Source organism: Bombus vancouverensis, chromosome 8 (genome assembly GCF_051014615.1).
Source record: "Bombus vancouverensis nearcticus chromosome 8, iyBomVanc1_principal, whole genome shotgun sequence".
Taxonomy (NCBI): domain Eukaryota; kingdom Metazoa; phylum Arthropoda; class Insecta; order Hymenoptera; family Apidae; genus Bombus; species Bombus vancouverensis.
In genome coordinates, this window is record NC_134918.1 from 6,153,602 (window position 1) to 6,176,301 (window position 22,700).

The following is a 22,700-nucleotide window of genomic DNA, read 5'->3' on the forward strand; positions in this document are numbered from 1 at the left end:
CCGAATACTGCGTGTTCTGTGTACGGGGAATAAAAATTTAGAAAAGACAGTTGGAAGTATTACAAAAGTTCACCACGATGAAATGTCAATTCTTGCTCGAGAAAGATAAATATTTCTCGACATTGGATGTGTATGTTTTGCGTTCAGTCTGATTGCAGAAACTTACCCATTATACCGTTAGAGTCGCTGTGAGTCCCGTAGAAATCTTGAAAAAGCGGCTAACGCAAGCGAAGGAACGAAAAGAAACTCGGCTGTCGTGTAGATGGCGGTCGTCTATAAATACGGTTGCGTACATTGTCATTCAGAACGAGGAAGGCTCGTTATGTCGGTACGCATAACACGTACAAGATAGTTTTGGAAGGAAAATAATGCGCCGGAGGTGGTAGGAAGGCTTAAACTTTTCGAATTTCCGAGGTTCTCAAACAAGGAATTGAAAATTTTTGTCCAACATAAATCACAGACTGGTGTTGTAATAATAAAAAAAAGAGGTTGCTGTAGTATTTAATAAAAGAGAAGTTAAAGCAGTGCAATTGTATATTAAAGCAGATCGGGTGTTTCAATAGCTAATAATACGTACAATAATCCCGATCGAACTAATTATGTTTTATTGTTTTTTGAGGGATTTTAAGATACATCTGATGTTATGGTAAACGTAATATATGATAATAACGATAATATAATATATAATTATTAATGTATGAAAAATGTTAAAAATAATTCATCTTCGTTACACGAAAAATCATTTCATTCCACATTTAGGATTATTACCTTCATGAAAAAATGTTATTTCATAATATTAATATTCATTTATATTGTTAAGTATACTTATAATAAATATTTATTTAACACATTAATTTTCTTACTGATATTTAAGGAAATCGAATAAGTGTAGTTCTCGTCCTCCGGTATGGTCTAGTGGCTAGGATACCTGGCTCTCACCCAGGAGGCTCGGGTTCGATTCCCGGTACCGGAATTTAATTTTTTTTGTTTAGTTTTTACGCATAGATACATCTTGCGATATAATATATCACTGAGATAACATTCATACAGGTCTAATTTTTGCGATAAAATCAGGTGTCAGTATTAAACGTTAGTTGTTCCTGTACCAAATTCAGTATCATTTCAATAAAATAAGATTCCGTATGGCTTTTGCCATTTCTGAAGAACAAAGTGTTTGAAGGTTTTCCTTGAATTTGCAAAATCTGTTGCATAGTGGATGGAAATGATTTTAAGCGTATTGATATGCACGCCACGATGCCTCGCTATGATAACGCAATCTGAAATTAAATCTGAGACTCACAATGGTTAGTTTGGGAGCGGAAAATTGGTGAATGTGAATTTCAAGGCTCCGTGTCGCTCCGATACTGTTCACGCTTGATTAGTGAAAACGTGAAAAGCTTCTGAAGGAGTCTTGGTTAAGAGGTGTTGTGTAATACCATTTAATCGAATCTGAAGAAGACGGGAGTGCTCTATCTATAGTTCTCATCTGTGTATTGTAGTTCTTGGCTGCTTATGACTTGTTGTCTCAATAACGTTCCTGTTTCTTTCTACACTGTATCTGTTTACTGATCCTGTCTTAATTAAGCACGGAGTTTTTACTAATTTTGTACACAAAGTACATAAATCATATGTAATTATAACTATAGATAAATACCGTTTATATCAAAGAGATTCAAATATGTGGATTTTTATTCCTGGAGAGTTTCAATTTCATCTTTCGATATATACAAAATAAGATTTATATTTTTATGTATCAATATAATCAAACGGAAGCTGGTACACGCTAATAACTTCCAACTGAAATTGCATTTCCAATATACGTAGCTTAATGCTTATACTACTTGTATGAATCCATATTTTCAACCAGAAAATACATCACACTAATAGGTACTATCATATTTTTTTCTAATTTTTCCACTCAATTTCATCTCACACACAATTTTACCTACATCTTTTCCTTCTCGTATAATTGCAAAATCTCTTCAGCTTACTCAATCAGTTTGCAACCTCAGAATTATACAAATTCATACCATAATCCCGCCAATCTCCACCCTCCACTTCGATGCAAAACGTTCAACCACTCGTTATCGCTGGAACTGGATTCCTCATCAGCAACGATAAGCACGAACAACGAATAAAAGAGCCGGTAGGCTGGTGTATGAACGCGTAATCGCTTGATTGACCTGAATCTCTCTCGTGTGAATCCAGTCCGATTTCCTGCGATTCAACTTCTTTCTCTCTCCCTCTGTTGAAGAAACGACCCTCTAAAACCTTGGCTATACTGAAACGCAACGCGTATCGAGTTGCCTACGTTAGCGTGGGTCCCCTTGACAAGCGAAAAATATCGTGGTCGCATTGTTACCGAACCCTGAAAGCGACCACGAAGACAGCGACGCCAGCTTTAGCACTCGAGCACGTACTCGCTCCAACCACTTTTCTTGGCCCCTCGAAATTAACGCCGACCACTCAGCCGGTACCATTTAGCGTGTCGGGCTATGCCAGTCCGGCCATACTCTTTCTGCGTCCTACACCTTCCTTCCTGCGCCACCGATAGGTATATCATCTTTTCTCAATACAATCGTTTTCTTCTCTCTGTAATTTTCCTTTCGACGCGTGAAAAAATGTGCCTTTCCGTTCTCGTTGCAAGTGAATGATGGAAAGGGTGGCTTGGAAGGGGTCCAAGTTTCTTCTTATTTAACTTTGCATTACTTGTGATCCTTCATTTTTTATAAGGTCTTTGATATACCTTTTCTTCTTCTTTAATTCTCCTTTTTACACAAGGAAGAATGTTTATATACATGTACGTATATTTAGCTTTGAATTATTCGTAGCCTTTTCTTTGTTACATCGTATTCACTATCATTGTTTTACTTTCCCTTTAATCTCTTTTTCTATATATGACAACGTATTTTTTGCTGCTCGTTCGTGGAATTTCGGAATAATTGTGTAATCTCTCGTTTGTATCACTTTTGAAATGTACCTAACACGATGATCGAAGGAGATGACTTGAAAGATAAAATTCTTTTTAGAGATGTTTATCTTGATGATTGCGGGTTCTAGAAGTCGTTAGCTAGATGGTTATCTCTTTTTCAAGGGTAGATTAACTTTATGATTAGCGTTTGCAGTAATGGATATTCTTATTACAAATTGGCTTAACAATATTTTTTGCGAGCTGTTGAAGTGCTTTAACTTAGTTCAGCGGGATATATCGTAATAGGATTTCATGTAAAAAGAGCAACCTTTTCTTCTTACTTTTAATTTAAGACTCCTGTTCTTTGTTGCTGACATCAAACATACGGTTGTTGAAAAAACTGGAAATTTTTTATTGAGTTAATAAGAATGTCTGCATCTGTGACGTACATATATCGTGGAAGTTTATTTGACGATGGTTTTAGTCGGAAAGATGGTAACCAACGCGTAGCCTGTTGAAGTTTATTTCCGAGTCTCCGAGAGAAAGAGAACGGCGGCAAGACGTTTTACTGGTATGGAAGAAGCCTATTTTTGATGATCGTCGAAGATGACGAGGCGTTCTACGACGTAGAGTTCGGGAAGATATTTCTGTGCTGTTTTTGGAGTTATAATGGAATCAGCGAAAAGGTCACAATGTTGGCCGACTTTTCAAGAAAATAAATATTCACGATATCATTTTCGATTCTTTGCAATTTTCCACGAATTCTTATAGCAAGAAAGCACGCGTTATTTTACAAAAGCTACAAAATCGTAATGCTACAACCTTGTTCTATCTGTTATATATCTAAATGTATTGCGCAAAATGTTCCATTTTTCCAATCTAATTCTGTCGATATAAATAAGAGAATAAAATGTTATATAAATATAAATATTTGTTACAAAATTGCAACAAAAGGAAATAGAAATAGAAATTAATAGAAATACCGCCCGGGTTCTGTGTCGTATCTCAAATTCAATTTAAATAATACAGCTTATCCTAAACCTAGATAAATGTTGAATCTGTTGATGTATGGTGTTTGGTAACTAATAATAACTATAAGCGAAATAGATATATATATATTAATATATATGAAATATAAATATATTATGAAAGGAATCGTTTGAAAAAAGAAACTGCTGGTATGATTATTATAAATAAGTCGATGTACTATATAAAATTGTCTCAACCTCAATAAAAGTCAACATTGATCTTTCCAAAAATACAGAAGTAAAAAATCTGAAATCTGTCATTTTGACAGGTCTGATAGTTGTAGTCGAGCAATCTCATTGATTTTGACTGATATAACTGTATTCATACTCATCCAATAAACTACGGTTATTTCCACTATCTCTAAATTTACGTTTCCTACATCGAATATACATCTTCCAATAACAACGTGATCGTAGCGCAATGTTAACGGTATCAAACGCCAGTATCTACGATTATAATCTACTTTTAATCGACTTCACGCTCATGCATGCAACCTAAATTACTTTGCACATATATATATCTTCAATTATCCACGACTTTACATTTCCATAATTATATTTTAATCTTTAAATACGGCTAAACAAATAGAACCTGAGGCAGAAATTTGTTTCATCTACTGAATCTTGTAACAACTATCCTACCTTGGATAATTTATACATTTTTATCTTATTTTGGATATTTTATCTATTTCTATTCCATTTTGCATATTTTATTTATTTTCGCGCATCGCGTACACATTGTGAATTTTCGCGTATTATAAAAATCCGTAGTAAAATCCCCTAAATACATAAAAATCCGCAATCTGCTCGCGTTTTTTCTCCCATAGAAGTAAAAGACTATTTGCGTGTATCCTTACCCTACAATGAAGCATTTTTCTTATCATATTCTACGTATCATATTCATTTTCATAGCGTGAAGTTGTTTCTGAATGCTATAATAGATACGATGTCGTGTAACTATTTCTAACAGCCAGTATACATGCTCGCAATACTTCGGCGATGAAATTTTAACGATCTGTATTGGCAACGCTTATGAAACGAAGCTACTGATATAGCGAGAGGGAAGCAAACAACGTTCCGATCGGATTGCAATCATTTTCAAGAACCCTGTTTCAATTACACACCTCGGGAAAGTACATGGTTTACATCCTGCATCCTGTTTCTTACGAAGCAAATGAGCAGAGACGGTTCTCTGTCTGTCTCTCTCTCTCTCTCTCTTCCTCTTCGTATTTCAAATTCATATAGGATAACGGTGCCGAGACAAGCGTAAGCTAATATTGTTCGTTCGTGGACAAAAAGGGGACGTGATAGAGAGTGCGAAGCAAAGAAATTACCGGAGCCGATACGTGTGTTACGTGTTTACCGTTACCATGATCCCGTGTGACTCGCGTAAATCCTCACGCAAAAGTGGTATCCCGCTTTTTCTTCGCAATTCGTACGGAATTTTTATACGTTTCGTGAAACTTTAGTTTACTTTACGATATTTCGAGGAGAAACTGTTGTCGAGTTAAATACGCAGTTGTCATTGTCGTGGTTGTTTCTAGAAATCGAGATTTGCGGTGAAACCTAGACTCTGGTGAAAGGATTCTAAGGAAATTATTCCTAACCAGTATGCGGTGATTGATTTGTTTTAGAATAGGATGTTAATATTGCCAGATAGATTAGGGATTTCTTGCTTGAACGTTCGTTAATTGCATGTAGGTAATTTATTGTGAGATAATCTGTAATCAATGTACTGATGATAGATTATCGCTTGATAACAGTAAAAATATTAAATAACTATAGATGATATAATATTGAAAAAATATTGTTACGACGCTATAATAATTTTGAAATTTTAAAGAATAGAAATCTAGAAATTATGAAATATTGACATTTTCTCTTAGATAATTTTTTCATTTTTATCGTTTAAAATTTTGAAATTTTTTACATTTAAATTTTTCAGACTTTAAATATTTGAAATTTTCAACATATCAAGTTCTAAATATTTGAAACTACTATTTCCAGAAAGTTAAACAATTTTTTACATTTGGAACTTAAAAGCTTCTAGGTTATCAAATTTTAATACCTTGAAATTTGAAAATTTTTTGAAATTTTGTAACGAAGGATCTAGAAGGATTTGTATGGTATCTGGAAGCCGTCAGACAGTAAACAACCAAGTAAAGTTTTATTAAAGCTTGCTACTCCTTCAACTAATTATTTTATGAAACTCCAAGGCTTGCTTTCTTCACGAATGAAGTCATAGTATAAAAGATACCTCAAATTATGCTTACTTACAATCAATTAGAAACGTGTTCTTGCTATGCCGTTTACCTTGAAGATCCCGGGTAAAGGCCGTGTTTTACTCGGCATAACGTTAAGGAATGAGGAGAGTGGCTGATGAATATCGATACGATATTCATTAATTCGTTGAACACGATTTCTTGGTATTGTTACTGTCGCTTGATACGCGTCGTATTACGCTACTGTTCGCCCCACGATCACGTTCCCTCACGTGTAATACACTAAATGCATATGAAACGTATGAAACTGAAGTCGTATGAATTGTGGTGTTGACATTGATACTGTTATTACGTTTCTTTCAGTGCAGTCGAGAAAACCGTTGTTCTAGTAGCAAGCAATTAACGATGACAATAACGATGATTCGAGTATAGCAGTTGTATCACAGAGACTAAACTGAAAGGTACATGAAAAGATGCATAAGGCAAGGCACAGAACAAATCTTTACGAAAAATGATTCGATTAATCGAATCGAGTGTAGCAAATCTAGAAACTTTTTAATAAAAATTATGAATTTATTATTTTGACCATACTAAAAGATATAAATTTCTCTTTTTGCAAACATTTTTGTTAGATTTTAATTATTCATATCGAATGTTAAAAGGAAGAATACCAAAGTGTATTTAATTTCTTCTAGATAGTTGTAGATCCATTTATTTATTTATTTATAATTATTGTTACAACATGAACGTTGTGATGAATTTGATGTTTATTCGTTATTGGGCTGTAAGATGAAATGGCATGTTCATTTAATGTGAGCTTACATGCTAAATGTCGAATAATATTATGCACGTTGAATTTAGCCTCGGCACTATTCGCACATTTTTCTGCAATTTGCCTTAATCCGTCTAAGAAAATTGGTCATAAAGCATGACCATTGTCGTCCTCTTTATTGTTTCCGCAAAATTTGTTCCACGATTATGTAGCGAGACTTCCGTATGATCATGGTTTTATGAGCCTCTCATTTTCTACTCTGCAATTTACCTACATTCTGCCGGGAGGTATAAAAAATATTTTCTCCACTGAAGAGACGCGTTGCCATGAAATGTGCCTAGAACTTCCTGAAATTCGGAAGGGAATCTTCCATATCTTATTTCTGCCAATGTTATTCTATCCCATTTAAATTAATACGAACCGTTACACGGTTTACAAAATACGTATGATAAATCAAATTTATGAAAATAGCAGACTGTAGAATATTATAAAAATACCACGAGTTTTCGAAAAATTTTATTCAAAGAAATTAAGTTATTTCTTTTAAAGAAGTTACTACTATGATTCTTTAATTGAAAATTTGAAATAGTAAATCATATAAGTGCCATAAAAGTAAGAAACAATTTTTTCAGTGCAAAAGAATGTAAATTCTATAAATACGAATTCTAAGGACAGAGTGAAACAATTATAGATGGTAGAATAGTTTACTATATTAACATGTCGGAGAAGGAAAGACAGCGGGATTTCCCGTCTGGAATGTTGGGACAAACCCCAATATACTAGTCCAGACTTTTACTATAGCCTCCCTTAAGTAATAAAAATAAGAAATAGTCTTAATGTTCCAATCTGACTTTATGACGATGGGTTTGGGCTCGAAGTGACATGGCAGGTCACCGGACGTAGCCTCGGTCACGGGAGGGACATATACCTGACAGAGGTATGAAATGATTATATGGCTCTCCTTAAAACAAAGATTAACCCAAGAAGCGGGGACAGGAGTATATAAGGGCAGACTCTTTTGAATTGACGGAATTAGAGTGAGAGTTAGAGCTAGTCAGTTAGTTAGTGAGTCGTTGGACGTTATCGGGAAGTTACCCGAATCGAGTAGCACGTTGATACGAGTCCTCCCGTGGACCGTGGATTCGTTACCGAATCTGAATTCGTTGTCACCATCATCTCGACCATCCTATTACCATTCCTCATAGCCTCTTGTAGCGTCCGCATTCGTACCGATAAATATCGGCTACATTCGTGACGGTAAAGTAAGACGATAAAGGTTCATCGAACGCCCCAAACTGCCAACCTGCCTCCGACAAACATTTACAGAATAATTTGCTACAATTAATTAAATATTTTACTAGAATAATTTGTTTTAGCTTTTAACTGTAATTGCAAATGCTAACTATAATTCAGTTGGAAAAATTTAAAGTATAATGCACAAATAAATAAATTTAACTGAATCGATGAACGTTTCACCATTTATTCTTCCTTCAAATTTCTAAAGCTATTAAACGCTGGAATTCCATAGTGTTTAAGTGATAAGTAATATAAATGGTAAAATTAACAGAAACGTGTTGAAAACATTTTATCCTTTACATTGTTTGCCATTTCCACTTCTCAATTTTAATATATATGTCGGAGATGAAAGGACATCGGAGCCTTCCCTCTGGAACTTCGGGATAATCCGTAAAATTGTAATTAAAGTTTACAGTCGTAATTAAACAATTTGCTGTCATCCTGCCCAATTGTACTTGTTTGCGATTTGTGATAATAAACTTGGGCTTAAGGCGACCATCAGTTGCCGAACGTAGCCGCGGTCAACGGGACGGTCGCTTCGCCTAACAAAGGTGTGGGATTATAGTATGACCCTCATTAAAAGAAATACCAATAGAGGTACTTGACAGTAAAACATTCCAACGGTTCCTTCGGACAATGAATACCTGATGTTGAGGCACGTACACAGCACAAGTCCAGTTAATCCGAGGACCCGCTATAAAACCTGGGTTTTTCCGGCAATCAAGATTTTCCAAACGGACAGACAGTCTTTGCCCCAACCTGACCAATTGACAGCGACGTCAATTTCCCTTACTTTCGGAACGAGGGCTATACCCGACGAATCCGATGATCTCGTGTCCTTGGACACACCCCATCATAGTTTTCCTCTGTGGCATCATTGGGACGAAAATTCATTCTTTCTTGAGATCCCACCGACGAAGGGAGCAGCGCCTGATGATCAGTGAGTTTGAGTTAGAGCAAGTATATCTTTCATCCCGTTGACCGTGGATTCGTCATCGAACCTAAGACCAACGTCACTAACATCGCAAGTGATTTGATTGTTGATTGTCGAATCAGTGGTGTCCATACTCGTAGCATCAGGCCGTATCTTCGTTATCACACAACGATGGCCAACTCCAAGGGAGGTCCATCAAACGCCCACAACCCTGTTCCTGACTCCTTCTCCGACATATATATTAAATACGTAGCGTCGTAAATATTAAATAACGCTAAAATGTATTTGATAGGAATCGAGTAATGAAATATCAATTTCCCTTTCATGCAGATGACACTGACGTAGCTGATCGAAGATGGCTTCCATCATGGGGTTACAGCAGCCAGCTGCATCCCAAGATACCGTGGATTATACTGGGTATTTGCAATCGACGCAGTGCCATCAAGTCCATGGAAGTCAGACAAATGGACAGATCCAATCTACACAGAAATCACCGTCCAATGATCATAATTCCAGTTTTACCAGCACGAAAGGATTGCTCAATGGACCTGGTCAAAACAACTGTTTTCTCAACAGCGCTGTTCAGGTAAGATGAATCTCTTTTACGGAATGGAAGAATGATTGCTTTGAATGTTTCATAGTCTCGGAGTATGATTCTTTAACAATTTTTAGAGTTGTTGTGAGACACATTCTTACGATATTTCTTTTGTACTTGGCTATGTAAAACATAGGAAACCAAGTGTTAAAGCGGTGAAAATATATTTGTTTCTGAGTAATTCTTAAATGCATAGATACAATTATACAACGAAAAATATTATACAATTTCTACGATTATATCAAAGATATTACGTATAATATAATTATGGAGTTAGTGTAAAAAGACAATCAACGAAAAGATGATGAATTTGGACAATGATTCAACCAGTATTTAATTTGAAACAGTTCTATACTTTGACAAGATAAAATTTTGCATTTACAAATTACACATTTCCGTTGCCCTCGTAAAACACGTATTCAAAAAATAAAAAAAAAAAAGAAAGAAAAAGATCCTCGAATAATGTAAACTACGACAAAAGATCAACATCCTACTTCAGAAATTACCCACATCACTGTCGTCTGTCACGCATCATCGATCAAACTGAATTTTCCTAGTTTCGACGTGATCAATACAAATTGAATTTCGCGCGCCTCGATCGAGACTCGCGCGAAGGTGGTTGCAGGGTTCAAGAATGGAAATAATTCTCGGCTGCGCGATGGAAAGGAGTCTTCTCACGTACCGTTAGAATTTGTGATGTCGATCAAAACTGTTTTTCCCAGCTTTTGTACAGACCACGACTGTGTTCGATCGTGGCGGCAATCGTAATATCCGCAGGAAGCAATTACACACGGCCTGTCTCGATTAGAACAATCGATCGGAACCGCGGTTGGACTAAACGCTCGATGACCGGGACAAAGGAGGACCCGATCAAGCTTTAGCTTCTCGTTTCAACGGGATTACGTAACGTTAATCGCGCGAAACGCGTTCGATTCAGAAACCGGGCTAGCGCTCTCTAGTAATTCGAGTAGTGGCTCGATTCGAGGTGTACGCGTGTCTAAAGTGCGAAAATACGATCGCATTTTGTTTGTCCTACGGTCGAAATTGTTTTCTTTTGCGTACCATTGGGAACCGTGATTTGATAGTCGAAATGTTACGAGTTTGAAAATTGATACGCTTGATACGCAAAATTGATTGAGGAGATAAATTTACTTGAGTTAAAGAATCTTATTATTACTTTCTCTTTTGGAGGAAAAGTGTTAATTAAATATTTCGATATCATATAGGCAACATTAATTTTCATTTACCGTTAGAATTATTGATCTGTAATATGCTAAATATAAATGTTAAATATAAATAGGTATTATAATAATGTCTCTTTTATCTGAATAAAAATCAATGTTAATTATATCAAAAGCATCTGCACTTTTGCATGTTTGTATAGGCATTATTGGATATTTGGATTCATATTTCTATTAATTTCAATTTTTTACTGCAAATTGGCAAATATAGATTTGAAGTTCATGTAAAAGGGAACGTTAAATATTTTATATAACTTTGTAAAAGGTTATCTTACTTTTATAACAAATTTCGACCATTTAATCAAGAGTAATTTAGCAAGCGTCAGACGAAAGGAATTTTTTTCGTGGCAGAGCTTTCAACTTCGTTATCCATCGAATCCCCGATATTTCTACCAAAGTTTGTTTTTCATTTTTCCCCGAAATCTGTTTACGTTTCAATATCGCTTGTGCACTTCTCGAGCTGCATTCCTCGGCGAAGGCCGCTATGCGCCTTCCCGCATGCAACCAGATAACCGAGCGTGCATTTCAGCGTTTTAAAAACATTCCCTTCTATCCGTTAGCAGTTTGATCAGAAATTTAGAAGCGATGCAGATAAGCCCGAAACAAAACATTTACCGTAAAGGAAAAAGAATAGTGCACCGAAAACTACAGATGAATACGTTTGTGATACCCAAGATCGATATGAAAAGCAAACCTTATCATCCACACAAAAGTCAGTAGATATAAATTGAGAAAGAGTTGAGCTTTTTGAAAAAAAGCTTGTAGTAAAAGTGTACTGTAGCTCATGAAAAGATTCGAGCACTTCTTGAAACCTTTCATGAACATATTACGTGCATTATAAAATATTATAAAATATCTTAGAATAGAAGCTATAAAATATTTAGTATCAGTCGACCTTAGTCGAATCATGAAACCTAATTCATTTTCTAAATATAAAAATTACGAAGTTCTTTAAGATTATAATTATCAATTAAACGACAGCTAATATTGAAAAACTAGAACCAGAACTTTCATGTCACGTAATTTGCCAAATTCACTGTTTTGTCTTTGTCCTTTTTTTAGAAATCTTAATTTAAAATATGTACATGCATATATCTAAAGTAATACGTTACTGGAATCCATTTGTCAACCACGATTTAGGAAGCTCGCAAATCTCAAACGAACGCAGCAACATAGAGCAGGTATAATCCACGCCAATATCGTATCTCTACTCTTCAGTCTCTAAATCACTTTGAAACGCGAATTCGTGAGTTTTTCTGAAACAGCTTAACAGCGAGACGCTTATGAGCTAGTACATTCATAGTTTATAGCCACGAGTAGCCACCAAATCTTGAAGACGTGCTATCTTCGAAAGCCTTCCAGTCAGATGTAAATATTCATGCCTAATAAGCGACAGGACACGTGGAGAATCTTCTCCTCAACCTCTTTCATCGCCTCGTTCGACGCTCGTTTTCTTTTTCCCTTTCGATTCCTTTCCTATCGTTTCGCGTATCTTTTTTTCGCTTTGTACCGGTTCCTATTTAATATCCAACTCCAAAAATACATCCTGCTGTTTTCTCGCTCACGATTACGTTGCTGAAAGGTCAGAATCTTGTTTGCTTCTGGTTAACGCTGTAACTCTTTTTCGAAGGCTCTTGAACCGATTGTTATCTCGTGACAAAGAGAACCCTGACCGTACAACAGACACTGTGTGTGAATAGGATTCCTTGAGTGTTGAAAGTATTTTATGTGCTTTCGTCGCTTGGATGTTTGGCAATTATAGTGATTGGAGTGCACTACTTGCGTAAGAATTTTATTGGAAACTGGTTGACTTTCTAGATTTTTATGAGTTCGTTTCCTGTCACAATGACTATTGTCTGAGAATTCTAGAATTTCTTAGGTTAATTAAATGCCATTAATTCGAATGTCAATGTATGTTATATGTTTTCGATATAAAATAATTTTTGATGTTCATAAAGAGCATTAAATGTGTAACATACATGTAACTTCGAGTTGAAGCTTTCGTGTCATAAATTCCATAAGTGCATAACATACACCAAGCAGTAAAGTCAACGATTATAACCAAGCAATACAACTCACGTTTCCAATAACTCCATTCTCCAACTAAAACTATCTCAAAAAAAAAAAAAAAGAAACGAAACCTCAAAATGCAATCGTATAACACGCGTCAATTAAACGGTGTACGAGATGATGTTCATCGTTGTCAGGAAATAGGAGACTCGAATGCAGCGATTGTGTCGCATTGCAACGACGCTACTTTGGTCTCTCCCTGGTGACGTTCGCTTTTCATTCGTGACACGAGACAAAGGAGTTACCACACCCTGGCTGCGTGCACGTTTTACGCTTAAAACACTTGTATCACGTGTCACGTAAATCGAGGTATTGGATACGCGTACCTCATGCCGAACGAACTATCGATAGCTAATAGTACGATCATTTTATTAGATTAGAACCGTCGTTTTCTTCGTAACGTATTCGTGTGTATTTCTCTAGCGTTGATTCCTATGCCTTGAAAATTAATCTGTTTCGTAGCCAGCCACGTTCGCCTGTTCCCGTTGATCGATGGGTTACTCGGTACATAATTTGAATATGCTGGATTCACAGCACCGTGTAAATCCTATGTAAATTATCATTTAGCTGATGTAACTACTTAACCAGTTTGCTTGTATTCCATAGTTAATCTTGCTGCGGGATAAGTTGGAAAGTTTGTTCTTTTTAGCGCGTTTTTATAATTTGTAATTAGATTTATGTCAAATATATGGTAAGCTACATTGGGATGTTGCAGGGAGTATCAATGGTCTATGCTTTTTACATTTTTAGATTATATGTGTGTATAAGTTGAGAAATATTTGTTGTTTTATATAATTTATTGTAGCAGTAATTTCTGCTGCTTTTTAAAAATTAAATTGTTTGGTTTTCCTACGGAATCTTTTTACGATACAATAGACTGTACAAGTTCTTTGCTGAATTGTTTAAGTGAAAGTTACTGCGTATCTTGTAACATAGAAACATTAGAAGAAAAAATTTGATTTTTTAAGTAATTCTTTAAGGAATTGTGCTACTTGTTATTTGTTTATTCTTGATTGCATTAGGATTTAGAGTAATTTCTGTGTAATATACAACATATAATAACATACGTATACATGTGTACACAAATATATATCTACATAAACAACATTTTAACTTAAACCAGCTTATTCATTACTATATCCTAATATTTAGATTCTTATTCACATTTACTCTTTCTCTCTTTTCTTTTTTTGCCCATAGTTACGCATATTTCCATTTCGCGGGTTTCCACTTTCCATTCCACCAAACCAGCCGCCCCTCATCTGGGTTCAATTTAATTTCGACCTTAATTTGGTTTCAGTTTGCTTGAATTATGGCTGTCTGCATATTCGATGGTTTTTCGCGTCATTAAATCATTACGAGACTAATGGTTTTCGTTAATTCACACAAACATAAAAAGTTGTATTTATCTGAACCTTTCTGCAATTTTTATACTGTAATATTTATACTAAAATTCTTGAGCAACGATATATAATTAACTAAAAGCAATTTAAACGTTTTAAACAGTCCATAAATTTGGTAAGCCCTTAAAAGATTCTTCTAAGAAAACGATGCTCTATCTAATTGTTTCAAGTAGCATACCATTCAATCGGTTCCGGCACGTCCTTCTATTTTCAAGTTTTCATTGTAATTTTACAGCAATGACTTTTCTCGTTCGATTGTTTCTTATATTATTAATGTTTTGCAATTTCGCTCACCAGTGAACGATGAAATTAAACAATCGCGGTCTGTATTTGTAGGGGCAGCGTTCGATAAATGGTAATTTTTATCGGTGCGATTTAATCGTCCCATAAATTAGCAACGTGGATTAATGAAACTCAGGAGTGTATCGCTGGAGGGTTCGTTCGTCGAAACTGTTTCATTAGCCGGCCGGAGCTAACGAACGAATTAATGATATAAAACTCGTTTTCGGCCCGCTATAATGGCACCTTGGGACTAACGGTCCATCGACCACTTTCGTCGCCGATCCTGATAAATGGTTAAACGTTCTCGTTATCATTCTACCCTACCAGGATCGCATAAATTATATTTTAGGTAATATCTCGTCGATATATACCTTTTTATGTTCTGTTTATGTGTCTTCTTCCTGTTCTTTATCATAAAAATGGTATCGAAGGGAAACGCTCGAGATTTCAGAGAAAATGTGTTTCTGAACGAGAACCTAATGTATTATGAAATGAGCAGAATTAGTTTGTCCATGTTGAGAGAGAGAGAGAGAGAGAGAGAGAGAAACAGAGAGAGAGAGAAACAGAGAGAGAGAGAGAGAAACAGAGAGAGAGAGAGAGAAACAGAGAGAGAGAGAGAGAGAGAAAGAACGAAGTGATAATGAGATTTTGAACAAAAAATATCTCTTTATTTGATAGTGAGATTTTGGAATATTTTGAAAAAAAATGTTGAGTGAAATAGAGATAGTTATAATAATTAAAATAATGTAGTGATTTAATGGAAATTATGTTGTAATAGAAATAGCATGCATTGAAATGTTTTAAGCAAATTGTATCGAATATTACACAAAACCTTTAATATTTCCTTCACAACGGATAGTTCGTATTCTTTTAAAATTCCATTAACGAAAATGTAGCTGCAAAATATAACAAATAATTGTCAGGTGATTACTACATTAATAATGTAAAAATATGATAATCATTTAAATCATATTGTTTCATAATCTAAAAGAATCATTATAAATTCGTTCAATAGATTCTTAATAATGCTTGCGTATTGAATACAATAATTAAATATGAAAATATCAATTGATTCAAATGAAGACTGCCGTATTAAACATTATTCAATTTATCACGTATTTATCAATTTTTAGTCTCATTAATTTTACGATTTATTTTGCTAGAACCTGCACGGTTCTCGTTGTACACCGTTAATTTATTGATAAATCCAATTAAAGCAAAGTAAGTCGGATAAGGAGCTGGAATTGCGACCCAGTTTTTTGGATAATTGGAAACGATTGGGTAAAGGTAGTTAAGTGTCTCTTTTTAACTGTTTTTCCTCTCATTCCTATGCTGTTAGGTTTTTCATTAATTGGAGACACTTTTCACTGGGCGATTGGTTCGTCGCGGAGGGACTGTGTCTATACAGTTAACGAAGAATTTGAAGCGACTCAAACGAATGGAAATTAAAAGGCTGAAAATAATTAAAGCCGTTCCCATTACTTCACTGTGATTGCTAGAAAAAAATTCTGATCGATTAAATTTTGAAACAAGCTACAACCTTTCTGAATAATAAAAAATTGTCCAAATCTATATATGTTCCTTTTTAAATACCATAACGATCGATAGACGTTGTCTGGTCTCTACGACTACATGAAAGTCAATTACACTTCAAATCAGAACCATTAGATCAATCATCTTACTCATCTGTCTCGGCAACAGACGCGTCCATTTCGTTCTTTATATGAAACAGTCTTAAGATATTAATATGACAGTCTAAAATATGTTTAGTGATGGTATGCATGTATGCATGTATGTATTTAGGATAATATATTATCATAATTGAAGAGAACTTATATTTCTAGTCGCGTGGCGGGGGAGGGAGGGGTCATTAAGATCATGTCTTTGACATTCAAAACCATTTGAAGGTTAGAATTGGTCATCGAGGTTGTGTAATTAAAGGTTAAAGCCATATAGAAGCTATGTGGGGCCATTGAGGTCGTGTCATTTGAAAGAAGGTTCAAGTTGCTTTAAAAGACACGAAACAACGAAGAATCAGGGTCATTTGAAAGGCACGGAAAATTATCGAGGGTGTATTATTGCTGATTATTCATCGAACCATTCGATAGAATTAGACTGTCACAAGTACAAATAATTAGAATACCATAATATAAATAAAATCAAGTTTGAACGATATTATATTCTGAATTCTTATAGCTACAAAGTAGATGTCCATGCTTGTGAGAATGGTATGTTTAAAATTTATTTAATATAAAAGATCCTATATTCTTAAACTTGACACTAATATAATTTGTATCCCCTTTTACCTGCAAAATTATCCCACTTCGTCGTAGATCTCATTATCTATTCTACTAATGCATCTTCATCATATCTCATCACACTACGTCAACGTTGTTAGAAACGTAAGATAGACAAAGAACCAGGGAACAAATGTAGCAACGTTTTTAGCCCAGCGAAAATAAGGAACGTATTGTATTTTGTATTGTTCCATCGCCAGTTAAAACGCTATCTGGTGACTTGTATCGGTTAATGGAGCTAGGTTTTGCGCTATCTAAAAACACAACAACGGCGATGTCCGCGTATTTGCCGCTTGTGACGAGATAACGTTTCGTCGAAACGAGGCTGAGAGCAAACGTGTACTTGGTGGTATCCAAGACGAAGATTAGGTAACGCGTTACTTTACCTTAATCTCCGTTCGTGTGCTTGCCGTCGTTTTTTAAAGTTACTCGAGAACTAAAAAAGAGCTGGCCAGTCGCACGAGACATGCTTTCTTAGCCGTGAGAAGCTTGTAATTTGCACCGTGTAATTTTACAGTCAACGAAAGGCAAAAGTGATTAAAGAAGGGAAACGCGGATATTCAGCATGTTTAATGGTGTCGAAAGAGTGGATTGGATTTTTTATTACTCTTGAAAATCTCCAGAGTAGTCGAAATGACCAGGCAACTCACCCATAACTGGTCTAATGTTATTCCTGAAATTTTACAAGTCACAAGTTGCAAATTATCGAATAAGTTCTCTCGCATAATAGCAAGAGGTTTTATTAGAAAATTTTGTAAACTACAAGTCAGATGATTACTCTGTTTGTAATAAAGTAGTAAAATTGTGAAAGAGAAACATGTAAACTATAACACGTTAATTCATTAATACCACTGGTCGATAAATTGTCGTGTAATTAGGTAGATGCTATGATTTAATTGCTGATCTGAATAACATAAGATCTGAATGAGATTCAAAATTTAGATCTCCTAATGTTTATGATTTGTGTGAAATAATGTATTCTTGCTGCAGGCAGTTGAATATGAATAAAGGGGTTTGCGTTTTATGCGCATGGTATATCACTATGATGTTTCACTAATCAGATGGAATAAGAAAAATGCGGAAGTTAAGAGGAATGATTTATTTCACCTCTAAGCAACATTTCGCCGTATCGGTGCAATAAGAATATTCTTTCTGCTATTTCTGCTACGCAATACTTCAAAACGCAATAAAAAAAGCTACTCCATTAAAGCTCTGAGAAAATATGAATGAAAAAATGACTGACAAAGTACATCATTACAGAAGTTCTCAAGATAATTCGTTAATAGACGATAAAATTCCAAGAATCGCGCAGTGAAACATACACTGTACAAAGCGCATTATGCCTCTTAGTGTTACTAAATTCTTCATTCCCACTTTAATTTCAATTCTCATCCTCTTCTCTGTCTTCTCGTTAACATCCACTTTCATTAGCATGCACGCTTAATTCCACCCTATTCATAAACTACCTTGAAAAATAAAAATTTGACAAATACATACTTAGAAAACCGTGCACACACGACCTTACCGTATTCGTTAATTACCTTGAAGAATAAAAATTGAACACAATAGCGTCTTCGACAGTGCACACCGTGTAAAACAAACAAAACGGTCTTTTCTTTCCATACACCGCACAAAATACCTCGCTGTTCTCGCCAAGCTAACGCCAGGTAAAAAAAAAACACGAAAAAAGAAAGTGTCTCGACTGGTTAGAAGGACCGAGGTGGTGACATCGGTATATTCATGGTTCTTCAACTCGCGTCACGTCGATCCTTAGGGTTCAAGGTTCCCTCGTGTCGGCACACCACGGAGGATTCCCTTTCATTCTCATCCTGGCGTAAAAAGTCGACTGCAGTAGCGATTTTCCTATCGATATCCCCACCACCTTTCAGAAATCTAGCATAGTGTGCTGATGAGGGGGTTGGGAGGGCGTTGTCGAGCTAGTTTGTGGCACAGTCTGCTCGTAATTAGCGCCACGAGATGAATCAGTTTCCTATTATAATTAGCCGCAAGCCGGAAAGAACGAAGTGGGTAGCTACAACACCCCTTTACACCTGCTCACAGGCTCGTCTTCTGGGTGTTATTGACACTGTCGCTCCCATCGTGCCGCCGTACAATGTACTTTTCCCTTTCCCCCCAGTCGACACCTCGGTGGTTCGAATTAAATGGGCATTTCTCAATTGCGCCTCGTGTTTTGTTCAACTTACGACGACACTGATTTTACTCTCGTTCTCTTTTTTTCGTGCCACGAAATGAGGATGGAGCGCAGTGGAGATCAGGCTGCGGATTTTTCTGCATCTTTATATTTTTATGAATGTCATTAAGGCAATGAAAACCTAAATAGAAATTTGTTTCATCGTGTTCGCGCCTTCGATTAACAAATAATTAGAGAATTTATTCATTTTTTCGAATTGATTCTTCCTTCATAGAATATTCGATGGAATTATTATATTCGCATAATGTATGGAACTATAATATTCATTGTCGTAAATTTTCGACGTTAGCTATCATATATTACGTGAATCGCTAATTCATATTTCGACGTATTGATTTACGGTAGCTTCCTCATATCTTTTTTTGTAAATTACGTAGAAAATCAACAAATTTATTTATTTTCAAACTAGTTCGCGAGTGCAAACGATCGTGTGCTGCTGAATACGGATTGACTATGTTGGGCAAAGTTTCAGATTAAAGTGTACGAAACAGGAAAGAATCGTTTTGCTTCCGTAAACGAGCATGCTCGCGTTTAAATGAAGCTCTTGTGTCTCGTTAGTGAAGCAATCGTCTCTATCGCACGGCTCACAATGCGCTTTTCTTCTGTCTGTCACGACTGCTTCGTCGGCTGAATCGTAGTTTTGTATAGCTGCGCGTTTTTAAGCAGAGAAATTGACGCGATCGTCATGAGACGAAGGGCGACACTGTAGATTTCCTTTGTTGCAGCTGTTGCTTGAATGCAACGAGTTCGAGAGCGAAGAACTCTAAGTTTGATAAGACGTAGAAATTCATTACAAGTTATATATAAATTTAGACAGTTTCGGTTAAAATTAATTATATTATTTTTTTCATCTCTGTAATTTGAATTTTATGCGATAAAGGACTACATATTTTGATAATAATAACGTTAATTTACGTATAAGTCAAATAATATAAATTTTTCCGATTTATACACAAAGATTTACATAATATTGAATTCTAATTAATATTGGACTTGTAACTAGTGAAGTAACTAAATGAAGTAATGGAACCGTACCAGCAGTTTAGTTTCAATTATTTTGCAAAAAGATTGCACGAAGTAAGAAGATATTAACAATCGAATAGAAAACTGATATCACTCTATAGATGGAACAGTTGTGAAAAAAGTGGTCTGATATCTTCGTATTATATATTTAACATGAAAGTTATTAAGATATGTTGTAGATCTCTTATGATTTCATGTATAACATAAAGAAGATTTCCATACAAATTGTATTAGCATGAAATTTTAGCGTTAAATCGTGAGTCACTTGTCCGAAACGGAGAACTGGTTGGCCTATTTCCGTTTGGTTACAAATCCCACGCAATCTCGTAATTTCAATTAGTCCTACGCTTCGGTTTCCTGTTCGAATTATCACGGTGGACACATTGCAACCGCGTTTGCCTCAAATCATTAACGCAATTCCTCTGTTATATCCTTACATCAAAACCCCATCAATATATTACATTACACAACAAAAGCACAAAAATTACGATCAGGGTGGCCAGCAAATACCAGAAATAATTTTGCAAGCCACACGTTCCTCGTGATCAAGAAAACGTTGTTTCTCGAAAACATTCGAAACAAAAGACGACCTGGCTATCCATCTGGTGGCACGTGGCCGATCTGCACCTGACCCAATCTTCCTTCAGGATTTAGTCGTGCGATCGGTGAAACATTGGTGTAAGCAGTAATAACGACGCGTGCCTTTTCTGAAACATCTGCCTAGTTAGATGCACATGCACATGTTCGTTCTGCAGCGAGATTCGCTCGGAGACGATCTGTTGGCATTTTGGATGGTCCCCGGTGCCATTCGTGCACTCCCACTACGCCCACCCGATCATTGTTACGCAAACGAGATCAATTTCGTATTCATTGTGAAGTCTGTTAATCATTGTCTACATGACGGGGTCCTTTGTTATTTTTTCTCATCTCTGATTTATGTTTCAAAGTACCGTGATACGATTTATCATTGTTAATTAAAGACTAGGGTAATTTTTTCTTGTTTTCTCCTTTGTTTGATATGTGCTGTCTTCGTTAATCCTTATTTGTTGCTGATTGTATTATATATCTTTATTTGCTAAGTATTAAACATTGAAAATTTTCATCTTTAGTAGTATGTCAACTTTAATATGAAAATTAATGAAATATTTCGACGTAGTCTGGGTCAGGTTTAATTCGTATATTTAATCAAAAGTTACCGATATTGAAGTTGAAATTAAATTTGTACTTCCATTATGAAAAGGCATAGGCACAGTGATCTTCCCAATGAGAATATAAATTAAAAACCACATCACAGTATTCTATTACACATGACCAGAATGGTCATAAACAATAAAATTACCTGCAATGTATTTTATCTGCAATTAAAGTACACCTTGTCAAAAATCAGCAAATATCCAGATATTTTTAAAGTATATAAGATAGCGTACAAACTATATAAAAATCACGGCATCTGTAAATCGCTGTAAAATAGTCCTTCGTTTCGGATTTCGAGAAAAATCCGCCCGCGGAACCTTCTGATAGACCTTCTGATAAACACTTAAATTATTCTAAGAAGTGAGCTACGTATTTCGTAAACGATTTAGGAAAATCTGATTGCTCGTGACTCGATGTACGAAACGAACCCTTTTGTGACAACGAATCAGTGAATGTCGGGGTCTGAAAGGTCCCGTTGATGTCGCAAATCGCTGGCCCATGAATCCGGGTCTCGTTTCGGGGGACAATAGGCGAAGAAGTTGCGTTTCTGTCGACCCGTGGCTGCCGACCTCGAGGAAAAAACGCGTGCATCGTTAATGGCGGATGGAACCTGCCGTACGCGATTCGGCCTCTCAGGGCAGCAGGTGTCTGGGAAGGGAATTACTTCTCTGACTCATCGCCAGGTGATGTCTACCACGGCGCGAGGAAGGAACCGGAAGCTCCTGCACAGAAGGCGAACCGTTCCTTCCAGACGTTATGGGGACTGAAAGTAGTGCTTTCCTCGTTATCCATGCTTTAGATCTCGAGACAACCATTGGAACAGTCGTTATCTTTTTATAATCGAATTAATTTGGATACTGTATCGCATTGATTAATTAGCTTCTAGATTGTGTGGTTTCTATTTTGTATTCATCCATTTGTTACATTATATATTTTTCTTTTGTAGATTCTGTGGTCTAATTTTAAGGCTGAAACTAAACGGTGCTCCAATTGATTAATACATAATTTTTCGTAAAAATTTTATAAATGCAAGGGTTTGGGTGACTTTTTATATATATTTTACACATCAGCCTCCTTTTCCGAAATTTTTGTGTAATTCTATAGATTTCGGTCAGTTTTACATATAATAAAATATATGAGTTTGGAGACTTTAATTATTACTATGAAATTTCTATACGTAGAATTCCAATCGTATTAATCGTAATTCATATCGTACGTTG

The 22,700-nt window shown here is 35.8% G+C and overlaps 1 protein-coding gene and 1 non-coding gene across 3 annotated transcripts in view; both read left to right on the plus strand.

The window, feature by feature from the left end:
- The window catches only part of ec (ubiquitin specific peptidase echinus), a 124,578-nt gene that overhangs the window by 24,841 nt on the left and 77,037 nt on the right, over window positions 1–22,700 (plus strand). For both annotated transcript variants that reach the window (XM_033347931.2, XM_033347933.2), the window contains exon 2: window positions 9,494–9,749. In XM_033347931.2, coding sequence (XP_033203822.1) covers window positions 9,519–9,749 — 231 coding nt within the window. In that variant the 5' untranslated portion in view covers window positions 9,494–9,518. The remainder of the gene's footprint in view (window positions 1–9,493; window positions 9,750–22,700) is intronic.
- On the plus strand, window positions 902–973 carry TRNAE-CUC (transfer RNA glutamic acid (anticodon CUC)). Its single transcript has one exon. It is a non-coding gene; the product is annotated as a tRNA-Glu (tRNA).